The sequence below is a fragment of the Engystomops pustulosus genome, chromosome 1, assembly GCF_040894005.1.
Source record: "Engystomops pustulosus chromosome 1, aEngPut4.maternal, whole genome shotgun sequence".
Taxonomy (NCBI): Eukaryota; Metazoa; Chordata; class Amphibia; order Anura; family Leptodactylidae; genus Engystomops; species Engystomops pustulosus.
The window spans coordinates 185,742,589-185,755,293 of record NC_092411.1 but is presented as its reverse complement, the minus strand read 5'-3'; the positions used below and the strand labels follow the sequence as shown (position 1 = coordinate 185,755,293).

Below are 12,705 nucleotides of genomic sequence, written 5' to 3'. Positions count from 1 at the left end.
GCGCGTCAGAGAGCCCGGAGCACCTCTGGGATCCCCCTCTCACAAAGCACTTGTTCTTTATTTACATAAAAAAAAAAATTAGCAGATTAAAGCAATGTATAAACATATATCTCCAAACTACCAGTTAGCTAGTAGATTTCCTTTAAGTGAGTGAGATTTAACCAATCTTATTACAATTGTTAAGGAATTACACTTTTTCTATTTGTGCAGATTTTCAAAAATATTTGTAATGATAACAATTGGAAAATATCTTAAAGGAAACCTACCATTTGATTTGATGCATTATAAACCAAATATTCCTTGAGAATACTGTAGCTACACCGATGCAGGATCATATCTGGTTTATACTTGTGCTGAGTGGTTTTTCCTGAAAAAACTATTATAAATTTATGATAATTAAGCTTTGTCGCTTCTGTGCCTGTGCTCTGAGCTTTTCCTTTCACATTAGTTATGCACTGCACCAGAGGATGATACAATCACGGTCCTCCCTGCTAGGCAGAATAATCAATTGCTGTACCATCCCTCAGCTGCTGTGTATGAGTGATACAGCTCAGGTTCATTAGCCGTCTGTTGGCTTTTCAGAAAGCTCCATGTGTAATGTGGATCCAACTTTCCCAAGGTCCTGAATTTTATAATTGTTTTTTAAGCAAAACCACTCAGCACAAGGATTAAACAAGATATGATCCTGCATCAGTGTAGCTACAGCATTTTCAAGGTATTTTTGCTTCAATGTTCATCAAATCAAATGGTAAGTTTCCTTTAAATGAAAAACAGATATTTTTTTATGAAATTAGAAACAGTTCTAGGAGCATTTGGTGAGAGGGTACCAACTTGAGAAGATATCATAGATAGAAGGTGAAGGCTTATGAAGAGGTCGGTAACATTAAAGAGGAATATTCTGCAGGTTTTAATGAAATATACACATAATGAAGAAAGTATTTGTAGCTGTTTATGTTCCAGAGAAATAAAGCTAAATATGTCTATGAGGACACTGTGGCTAGAGAACAAGTCTATCTCATACTCTATTCATATGCTGTTTATGGTCCAAAGAAAGTAAATTCTAAGAAAATGAAATAAAAGTACAGATTGAAAAAATGAGTAACTGTATTATTATGGGAAAAATGTACTTGAGAATAAAACTTATGTCCAAACATATCTACCTAAGCCAAAATCTTTGATATCCAAAACAGGAAAACTGGCAAAGGACTGAGCTGGCAACGGACTTCAGAGTAGTACTCACATTCAGAATGTCTTGTAGCAACACAAAAACAAACCAGAACTTGGCAAAGCTTTACTACAAGGTTTTTTTCTTTATTCAAAGGGACATAAAATCTGTGAAATCTGATGTAACATATATATTCAATACACTGTGAACACTATACTTCATATACAGACATAAATGGAAAATATAATCGAAGCAGGGCCGGATTTGTGATTTAGTCTAATCATATTGTCTACAGAAATAGCAGGGCTGAATTTGTGACTTAGATCTATACTGTACTATACTGTTTGCACAGATCTCCATGACTGCTACCTAATATTGTCTGTAGCTTCAAATAGTCAAAATTGCTGTTAAGTCTCGTGTACACGACTGATTTCTGGACAGCATACTTCTCCAGGGCCAGATTAGGGAGAGAGGATATATGGAGAGGTATTATATGGAGAGCTTTATTCACAGTTAACACTAACAAATCCATGGACAAACACTGCCCATAATAAAATTAAGCTGCATTTACTAGGTAGCCACTACACTAAGGACAGCAAGGGGTTAAGACACTGACAGCACCAAACACCTAAGGGGGGGGGGGAGGGGAGAACATGTCACTTGTCTCCTGCTCCCCCAGATGCCAAGACAGACTCCTCTTCCTCCACTATTATCTCTGCATTGAGAGTCTCCAGCTCCTACTTACAAGTAGAGTGGGGATTGGCCAGAGTCTCATGTGTTTCTTCCCCCATCTCTCTCACCTTTTCCTGCTGCTCTGGGTTGTGAAGCCCATCTTTATCTGTGTCCAGAAGACGCTAATAATGGTCTCATGTACACACGTGAAGTAAAAGAGTGAGCGCTATGTAAAATGCTTGTGGTCTCTCACTATGCAAGAAATACAGTAGTGAAAAACTGTGAACTGAAAGAATAAAAACGTCAGTATTTGGTGGATCTCACTTATACTAATTGAAGTGCCATATTTAGGCCAAGCTGTACTCCTTCTCCAAAATGCTTCAACAAGAAAGCTAATCCTCTAACTTTTAGTGGATTAGTGAAAAATCTATATGTTCGTATTCGATAGGTCTTCTACTAGAAGGCAGAAAACCTCAACAGGATGCCCCACAAATGCTTCAATGACATTGGAGCTGCTGCATGACTCATGTTTAAATAGTGCATGTCACCAACGTAAGTATAAAAGAAATTACATTTATTAATATATACTCACAAAAGAATTTAAAACCAAGCACTTATAACATAAAATATGATCAAAAGGCCTTAGCCCAACCCTGGGTTACACCCTTCAAGGCTTCTTCTGGGGCATGTTCTATGCTCATGGTTCTAAACTCCTTTGTGAGTATATATTAATCAATGTTATTTGTTTTTACTTACCTTGGTGACCTGCAGTATGTACTACTGTGCATGCAATAAATTCATCTGGGAGTCAAGCAGAAGTTACAGTATCCTTGCAGTAAATCTGAGTATTTCAGATGTGTTTTTCTAGTTTCTAGCAATAGAAGGATCAAGTCTGAACAGAGACACATTTTATCCTGAGTATATCTAATAATCTTGTCTTCATGGGAATACCCATTTAATATAGGGCTGGTGGAGGTCAATCATGAAAAACAAAAATTTGCTATTCCAAAGCCCCATATTAGAAATGGGTATTGTAATTGTATATGCTTCCTTATCCCCACTTGTTAGATAGTGTAGACACCCCAACTATCTCAAACTGATGGCCTCTGCTAAAGAGAGACCACGAGTATTGACCTCCACACACACACACAAAACCATTAAAAGTGTTTCAGTCAACATTTAAAACTTTTTTTGCTAGTTCATTAGTCATTGCTTTAATTCCATCACCAATATACCTGCAGTAAAGAGGAGACTGTATGCACCAGAAGAACTGGAACTGGAACTGTTGCTCCATACAATCTACAGCTTTTCCATGCTGTAGAGTCTATAACTTTACAATCAGTTGGCAAATAAGACAGATATTTATAATATATTCTGTGTATAGTGTTTCAAATCCAACTTACCAGCTTGGTTAGTGGTGACATTCACTGAGACATACTGCTTAGATCCTAGGCTCAGCTCAGACACACCATTTTCAGCCTCAATCTCAAAGGTGTAATTTGTGTGGGCCTGGAGATCTATTACCATCACAGATGTGTTTCTGAGTCCGCTTTGCTGAGGAACATAACGGACATGAATTCCACACTCCTCACAAACTCCGGCAATAGAGTTACATTTCTTGCATACAATATTATAGTAGACATCTTTTCTTCCTCCAGTGTCTGCAGGAAACATCCATTCCAAGAAGACACTAGTTTCATTGATGTTGGAGATTGCATTGCGTGGAGCTGAAGGTGGCCCTTTGAACAGAAAAAAAATAAATTGTGAATAATAAAAGTATGTGCAGTTAAATATTGTTATTCAATCAGTGGCAATATCTATGATGTGGCCACTTTTCAATACTTCTATAATGGAAATATCTAAGAGGTCCATCAAATTCCTGGTCATGGCTTAAAAATTAAAGAAAAATTGGCAACAAAAACATCCTATTAGGGGTTAGAATCGGCTACAAACGACATCCTTCCGGGTGACACCATATAGAAATACAGAAAGACATTTTAACCTTGCAGAGCTGGGCATGGAAAAGCTGGTAGGAATTAGCTCAGAGGACCATTCTTTGAAAATAAGAAGCATATTAGAATTGCATGCTGCCTTTGGATGAATTCAGGAATGCTTTCATAATCAAATTTTGAGTTAATTGTTATAACAAGAAGAAAAATATAAGATAAATTTCCCCAAAAACAAGCCCTTTTAAGAAATGGCTCTAAGTGTTGGCACTGACCGTGGATGTTATCCACTTAAATACCGCCTGCAAAGCCATCATGTTGCCTTATATGTCAGGATCGATCAGATCACCTCAAAAATGTTATAAAAACCTAAATGCTAAAATCAACCTTTTTCTTAGAACTGATATAAAAATTAATAAACAAATAAATTCATAAACATGTGAGGCATCATCACGTCCCAGAAGGCCTGATCTATCAAAATGTAAAAACAATTATTCCCAACAGTGAACAGAAATTTTTAATACAAAATGATTAAAAAAGGTCATACAGTCCCCGAAATGGTAGCATGGAAATGACACCTTACAAAGGTCCATACACCAAAGTATGAAAAAGATATTGGCCTCCAAATATGGTGAAATGAAGCATGTTTCTTTTTAAAGATTAATTTTTTAAATCTACAAAATCTATATAAATTAAGTATTTCTGTGCTATTACCCAAAGGATAAAGGGCAAGTGCCATTTGGAGTGCACAGTGAAAGCTCTAAAAACAGCGCCCAAAATAAATGGCGCAAATGTGTTTTTTTTGCCAATTTGGATTTTTTTTTAGCTTCCAGTTCACGGCATGGAATATTAAATAGTACAGTTTGTTATGTAGAAAACAAGCCTTCATACAGCTGAGTATACAGAAAAATTAGAAATGTTATGGATTTTTGAAGATGGAGAGGGAAAAATGAAAGGGTTTAAGGTATAAACGTGACTACATGGGTCTCTATGTTAGGCTGCATTCACACTGACGTGTGCCCGCCGTACCGTAGCACGGCCGGCACATGTCGGCACCCGGGAGAGGAGCAGGGGATGAGCGCTGCTTACACTGCCCCTCTCCATAGAAATACACAGCGCACAGCACCATATTCCACCAAAAGATAGGACATGTCCTATCTTTCTACGGGCTACGGAATGGTACGGTGCTCCTGTACGGCGCCATGTGCTAATTGCAGTGTATGTCGACCGTATATACGTCCCCCATACGTTCCTGTGAATGTAGTACACTTTTATTTTAATCCATAATGGATTCCATAGTCATATGGAATTATATGTCATGGAATCCACTCCTCCACATGACGTTACAGGCGGGTCTTTTAAATTGCATGTTGAGTGTTGTAAAAATAGATCAAGTCCCCCCAAGTTGATACTCGACTACTGTGTGTGATTTTGCAACATTTTATACAATAATAAAGACTCATTGACAATATGATTTTGGGGTGGATTCTACTTGAATTTGCACTAAATAATGTAAAAATTACAATTAGTTTTATGTATTTAGTAACAGCATCAGTACAGTTACTATGATCACAGGCGCTTCATGTAGCAAAGGTTTTGATTTCTTAATATCCTATAGTGTATTTGTGAAAGGATTGCCTCGCTGAGAAGAAATTAAGACTAATGAATGAGGGTAATAAACGTGTATTGGGCAATAAAGTTCTCTATAGTTAAATTAAAAGAGGAATCACAGGCTACAATTCAGTTCTAATTAGCTCACAGATAATCGAGGTGCCATGATGGGTTACTGTTTGGTTTAGACTTAGGCTATGGTGTATTAACTATTTGTGTTACCAACACCAAATATTAACTATTTGTGTTACCAACACCATACAGTAAATTTCATTTTATTTTAGCTACTATATCCTCAAATTGCTTATGTTCACAAAGATATTATTTTGCTAAATATGTATTACTATGTTACTACAAAGTATTTTTGTACTGCTAATTCAGTCAACAACTATACCCCTTGACCCTACCATATACACCATATAGGTACTTTTTGGCCAACCATGTATATGTTCTTAATAGAGATAGGAAAGTGGATGACTATGGCTGCTGCTTATCTGTCTTTTGGGATCAGAAGTGTTGTAATTCAATGGCCTATTCTTCTTTCTCCCATCAAGAGGAATCACCAAACAAGTCGATGGTTGACCCCTCCAGATGACATTGAGTTTGGCAAACTTGTTTGAATGCCTATTGCCAGACAAAGTGTATATTTAAACAATATTTTACATGTTATATGAGAAAGTCAGCCATTGAGTTGAAAAATGTATATAGAACTGTGTTATGATCCAGAGCTGCAAAAACACATCACTGTCAGAGCCATCACAAACACCTTATTGGAACAGTTGTGGAGTAGGGGAACAGTTGTTTGTGTCAGCATCAGATTCCTGGATACTGCCTGGTAAAAGACTAAATACTAAATGTATTCATTCACTGTTAAGGAGGCATTGTGCCAGATTTTACCCCCAGTAAACTAAAAGCCCCCTCAAGAAGCATATGAAATATCCTTTCTTGAATTCCCTTTTGTATGTGAAATATTATTTACCTATAAAAAAAAATCTCCAAAGTCATGTGAAAATGAGCAGAGAAGAGTGATATTTAGCCTGAGATGAGTCAAAGTTTTGATGCTGCAGAGGGGGATACTCAGACAGTCCTATCTTCTATAATAACTTATTTTTTATTAAATAATTATCATTTCAGATCACATCAGGTTTGTGCTTCTCTAAGCTAAAGAATTGGAAATAGAAGCAGTTTCAGATATAGTTAGAAAGGCAAACTGCAAATAAAGATCTAGTTTTCTCATCAATTGCCTGTATCTCTGGTTTTATAAATTACTGAACCACAAACCTTATTCATTCTGAAAGATAAGATTCCTATATCGCAAAGCATGTTTCTAGGTGTTATACAAACAAAATAAGGTACCGTATTTTCTGGACTATAAGACGCACTTTTTAGCAAGAAAAAATCTTGCTAAAAAGTGCCTACGTCTTATACAGCGGAGGTCAGGAGGATCTTGCACTGCCAGACCCTCCTGACTGCTGTAATGGAGATCGGGTGATGCCCTGCCACAGAGCTGCACTCGATCTCCCAGAGAGGAGGCTCCGTACTGCTCTCCCCTCTCCCCGACAAGTCCAGGACCTGCGGTGATGTCAGAATCATGTGACTGATCACATGCTTCTTACATCACCACAGGTCTCATACTGCCATGCTGCACTGGGGCAGGGTAAGAAGAACGGAAATGGGGGAAGTATGTGTGTGTATGGTTCTGTGTGAGTGTGTATAGGTGAGTTGAGTGTGTATAGGTGATGCAGAGTTGAGTGTGTATAGGTGATGCAGAGTTGAGTGTGTATAGGTGATGCAGAGTTGAGTGTATAGATGATGCAAAGTTGAGTGTGTATAGGTGAACTGAGTGTGTATAGGTATGGATGATGCAGGGTTGAGTGTGTATGTGGATGGATGATGCAGAGTTGAGTGTGTATAAGTATAGATGATGCAGTGTTGAGTGTGTATGTGGATGGATGATACAGAGTTGAGTGTGTAGGTGGATGGATGATGCAGAGTTGAGTGTGCATGTGGATGGATGATGCAGAGTTGAATGTGTATGTGGATGGATGATGCAGAGCTGAATGTGTATGTGGATGGATGATGCAGAGCTGAGTGTGTAAATGTATGTCTGTGTGCGCTGTGCTTTAGTGCGACCAACAGGGATATTTTAATTGGTGTAAAATATATTTTTCCTTTTTTTTGGAAGCCTAAATCTGGGGTGCGTTCTATAGTAAGAAGCGTCCTATAGTCCGAAAAATACAGTAGTCTGTAGTGGCATCTGCAACTTCTATAACTCATTTCATTCAAAATATGACTCTTCTCTGCTCATGCAAGATTTCTGATAAAAGAGGGTATTTTAGATACAAAAAAGATTCATACCCTACCTGATGGTGCTGGTATTTTAGTGGGGTAAAATCTGGTACCAACCTATGTGTCTTCATGGTAACAAACAGTGTGCATTTTCATCAAGCAGTCATGAGTTGCTTTACTCCCCTTCTCCTTTCTTCTTAATAACATATGGACTGTAGAAGAGAAGGGAATTTGGAATAGACTAACTAACACCTGACTTATTAGACACAATAAAGGTATTGCTTGTATTGGTTTACCCTGGGCACACAAAGTTTCAGAAAAAGATATTTTATCAAAATTATTTCGTAAATTGTGATATAACAATTACAAAAAACAATTGCAAAGTGCACCAATAGGAAATCTGCAATTTCTACAGTTTTTTTTTCCAGAAACAGTGCCTTCTAATTTAAGAGTAAACTGAACAAACCAGCAAAAAAATCTACATCAGCTAAGTGACAAACAAAGAAATAAAATCAATAAATCATTACAGAATTGGCAAAAGTCTGCACCTGTGATGTCCATAAATAACTGGAAAAGAGAAAACAAAATACAGGATTAACCAGCATAGTCCCCATTTACTGTGAATGATTGGAACAAATACAGTATTTCTTTCTACATATTTATTCCCAGCATTAGTTAAAAGGGTATTCCCGGGAATATGAACATCTGATACCTAAAACCCATGATGTTATAAAGAAATTAATACAACAAAACTCAATGTTTTTAATCACAAAATGGAGCTTAAATAGTTTGATTTTATGATTCACAAAATTTTATGGCCTCACTAAAGTATGCAGAGTTATCGTCAAGATGGCCACCACTAGAAGCTACAAAGTTCCATGATCCTTTAGTCCTCAGTAACTCCTCCTCCCTCTTATGCTCTGCTCCCAGTGATGATCTAACAGATTGTTTGCTCTGTTACCATAGTAATGATGTGTGTAACTGCCATCGCTGCACATGGCATCACTGATATGAGGTCTCACCACAGCTACGGATGCACTGCAACCAACTGACTACAGCCAAACATAGTGCTGATCACATGACCTGCCCAGGCAGGTGCAGGACATGTGATGTGGACATGTGACCAGCAGCCATTTTCTGTCATGTGTCTGCTCCACAGGGACAAGGTCCCAGGACTGATTAAAGGGCCAGTAGCATTTTAATTCTTCATTACAGTGTATGAGAACGGCATTTTTCTGCTAAGGGGAGCAAAATTTTAAATAAAAAACTACATATTCGCTTATATTTTAATGACCTATTTGTATATGAATTATTCTTATTCCTGGAATACCCCTTTAACATATAAAAAATGGTCGCCTAATATACTGTTACATCACACTTTTAGATTATTAGAATTTACAATATGCAGTCTTGTTTTCACTGGTTGTATAATGGAGGAGTGCTTGGAACATGCTTACTTGTACATGCCATTGTATGCGGATCAGACTCCCTCCTATAATAGCGCTCTTCACAGACACAAGACGTTGCTGCTTCCTCATGGGCGTAGCTGTGAGGTGGGCACTTACTGCATGTCTGACTCAGAGGGGAAGATTTGAAAAATCCAGGACGACATGCTGCAAAACAAGACATAACATGTCACATTATTATGACACAGATCTGACTTACGTGTTTGGTTGAAATGCATATGTTCCATATAAGTAGCCATTGTAAACCTTACAACACCAGAATTAGGCCAAAGACCTTTTACCTAAAGGTGAAGTGCTTTTATGCAGCAACACTACTGTACATGGACACCTCATATACAGTATAAAGATAGTCATATCTGTTTTCTGTTTCTGAAAGGCGTGTAAAATAGTGAAGGGTGGGAGTGTTATTTTGACCAATACCAGAAGTAAATTGTAGCTTTTCTTGGGTAAAGCATTCATACAAATCATGAGTCAGACGAAAAACTCAAAACTATCTTTTTTTTAACATGTCATAATATCTAGATATTTCAACACTGTACTGTAGATTTTGAGCAATAATATGAATGGTTTTTAATTTCAGCAACAGAAACACCGCTTTTTAATCTTTATTAGACCTATATACCAACTTTTTGAACAAAAATTACGTGTGAAAATTTTAATCACTTATATGTATATTTACTGCAGTTATAAATGAACTTTGGGGTTAAATTCTCCAAAATTCCCCAATAATCCAGGAACCCTAACAGTCCATGGCTGGAATTTATTAAGACTGATACATCATGTACTAGTGTTACAACACATGCATGGGGGATGACATGCAATAAGAGGTTCCTGCATGTCCTAAGCCTGCCCTAAGCCCCACCACACCTACTTTTCTGTGGCACAAGGTGGTGAAAGAAAAATAAGGTCCCAATTTTCTGCCCATGTGCCACGAACTGTGACTTTTCATGCCTTCTGTTCCAGAAAACTCGTATAGAATACATCATAAATGTCCTCAATTCTCAGAGACTGATTTTATTGTAATGGTAGTTTTGTTTGCTTTACAAATCAATAAGTAACTTATTAATTTTCTCTATAGCACTCATGTCAAACACAAGGCCCTTGGGCCAAATCTGACCACCACCTAATTTTATGCGCCCACAAAGTCTGGAGCATTCAATTTTTATATTCAGCACCACAACTGATGACGCCATTGTTTGCAAGAGATTTTTATTCTGCGCTATTGAAGCCAATATGACTGTCTTTGCTGCCAAGTTAAGCTGAGGCTAATAGAAAATTAAAGCTTGGAAGAAACACACATATAGCACCAAATCACACTGAATCCTACAATATGTATGCTACCAGTACAGATAAATTAGAATATGAAGGACATTTTATCAGTATGTATTATACATTTGGCCAATGGCTCATCATATCTCATAAGTCTATCTACATCTGCCATGCTATTGGAGTTCTATAATAATCTATTGAAGGAGATTTATCGGGACTTGTATGCCAGTTTTCTGACATATATACCCTTAAATAATTGCAATTACTAGCAAACTGCCAGTAATTGTGATTTAGTTCCCCCTTCAGGCCACAACCACACTAAGTGGGCAATGAGGGCTTGAAGTGGACCCTGTTGTAGCATTGTATGCTGTTGGAGCCAACCTGCTGGAAACATCAGGAGTATCCGGCGGTGCTGGAGGGGCAGGGACTCAATCTTACGAGTGTACAAGCACAAGCATAGGATATATGTCCTCCATTGTTTCTGTATCAACAGCAAACACTAGGGTCATTTTCATATGTAGTCAATAAATCAATCAGCATATTTTTTAGAGTGTGGAAGGAAACTGGAGAACCTGTAGGAAATCCATACAAACACACGGAGGATACTAGCTTCATACATACATGTCCTAAGGAATCTAAATCAGATCTAGTACAAACTTGGCAATATTACTGTTTATAAACTCTTAACGACTTTTTTTATTAGATATTGCAACCCAAGCCCGTTCTCTAGAAATCTAATATTTAATAAATAATTTAAAAAACCTTTAAAGGCACTGTACATACAGCTTCCAAAATGTTAATAATCCTTTTACATATGAACATGAAATTTACTTTGTACAGTAAATGTAAATAAAAGTATCCACTACAGGAAAGACATCAAACACACACAATGCCGCAGGAATGAAACCAGAGAAGTGTGAATCATAGCCAAGAAATAAGAACTTTAAAATATGACTATTGTTCCATAGATTGGCTTGCTATATTGCACGTTAAAGTTACAGCACAACTTTATGGTCAAAACAAGTGCTTACATTAAACCCATCTGGATTTCCAGAACTGATACAGAGAGCACTTGTTCCATCTAATGCATGTTTCATTCTATAACTGTCCTCTTCGCTTTGGTTTTGTAAGTGTAGCAGTCTTTTCATTTTACCTGTGGATTTGCCATAGATTTTACTCTGTACATTGCGAATGGTAAAATCCATAGTTAAAATCTGCCACAACACAATTGTAACATGCCTGCCAATGCATGGGATGGATAGGTGTAGTGTAAATGTCCTTCTTCATGCCAGTAGCTACCTGGTGAGATTGATCACCTCACTAGGATGTCTGTAACATGAGAAACTAAGTAATTGCAGTGTGAAGCCACTGTCTGGACTCGGCTCGATCTACCAGACCAGCCTGAAACTCTTACCAGGCTGTGAGAAACCGTTCCTGCAGACCAGCTATCTCCTACCAGCTTTCCAGCCTTTTGAACCTGTTGTTGAAGTTAGGCCATTGCCTGCTGTTCGAGTTCGAATAAAGAGCCGTGAGTTGATTTGCAAACGTGCCTCCGTGTGATCCCTGGATCAGGCTCTTTACCACTACGGGCTCCCCATTCTCCATTTCTCAGGGATTCCTATATACACCTCAGGGGTTGCCCCAGGGAGAAACTTCTTTCATCAGCCTCTCCCTCCATTTTTTCTTGCACATACTGCCTGTTGGAGACCTGCCAGGCTGTAGGCCCATCATCCGGTCCCAATACCAAACACCGTGACCATAACATGCCCAAGCTGTCAACAACCACCGAAGAAAGGCTCGATGGGGAAGTTGCACAATCACTTTTTTTCCAGGCAAATTCTGAATATTGCAGTGTTAAAAAGCCTACTTAAAATAATCAGCTGACTGCAGGAGCCATAACAATGGACATCCGTACATGTCTAAGCTAGTTTCATGTTTTTTTGGATAATGTCCCAGTAGTGCTTTTTTCTGTTTTCTGGGGTAAACAGGAAAGATAAGTATAACATAATATGATATTTCCTTTTCCCTATGATGGAATACTTCCTATTTCATACAAAGCCACTTATGGCTTTGACAGAAAAAAGAGCCCGAATAACTGAAATAAGAACTGAAACAATAACTTTCCAAAAAAAAAACATTTTTTGTAAAGCTACCACAAAATATAAAAAATCAAGCTGATAAAGGTGATAAAATAATTGAAAAATCATTATTAACAAAGTTCCCCAACACGACAGTGCCCCTTCTACAGTAGTTCTTACTGGTTCTTTAAAAGAGGACCTCACACCAT

The 12,705-nt window shown here is 37.8% G+C and overlaps 1 protein-coding gene across 3 annotated transcripts in view; it reads right to left on the bottom strand.

The window, feature by feature from the left end:
- Positions 1 to 12,705, bottom strand: part of EPHA5 (EPH receptor A5) — a 216,661-nt gene that overhangs the window by 65,447 nt on the left and 138,509 nt on the right. For all 3 annotated transcript variants that reach the window (XM_072115041.1, XM_072115057.1, XM_072115050.1), the window contains exons 4-5: positions 9,141 to 9,296; positions 3,241 to 3,576 (exon numbers count right to left, since the gene is read on the bottom strand). In XM_072115041.1, coding sequence (XP_071971142.1) covers positions 3,241 to 3,576; positions 9,141 to 9,296 — 492 coding nt within the window. The remainder of the gene's footprint in view (positions 1 to 3,240; positions 3,577 to 9,140; positions 9,297 to 12,705) is intronic.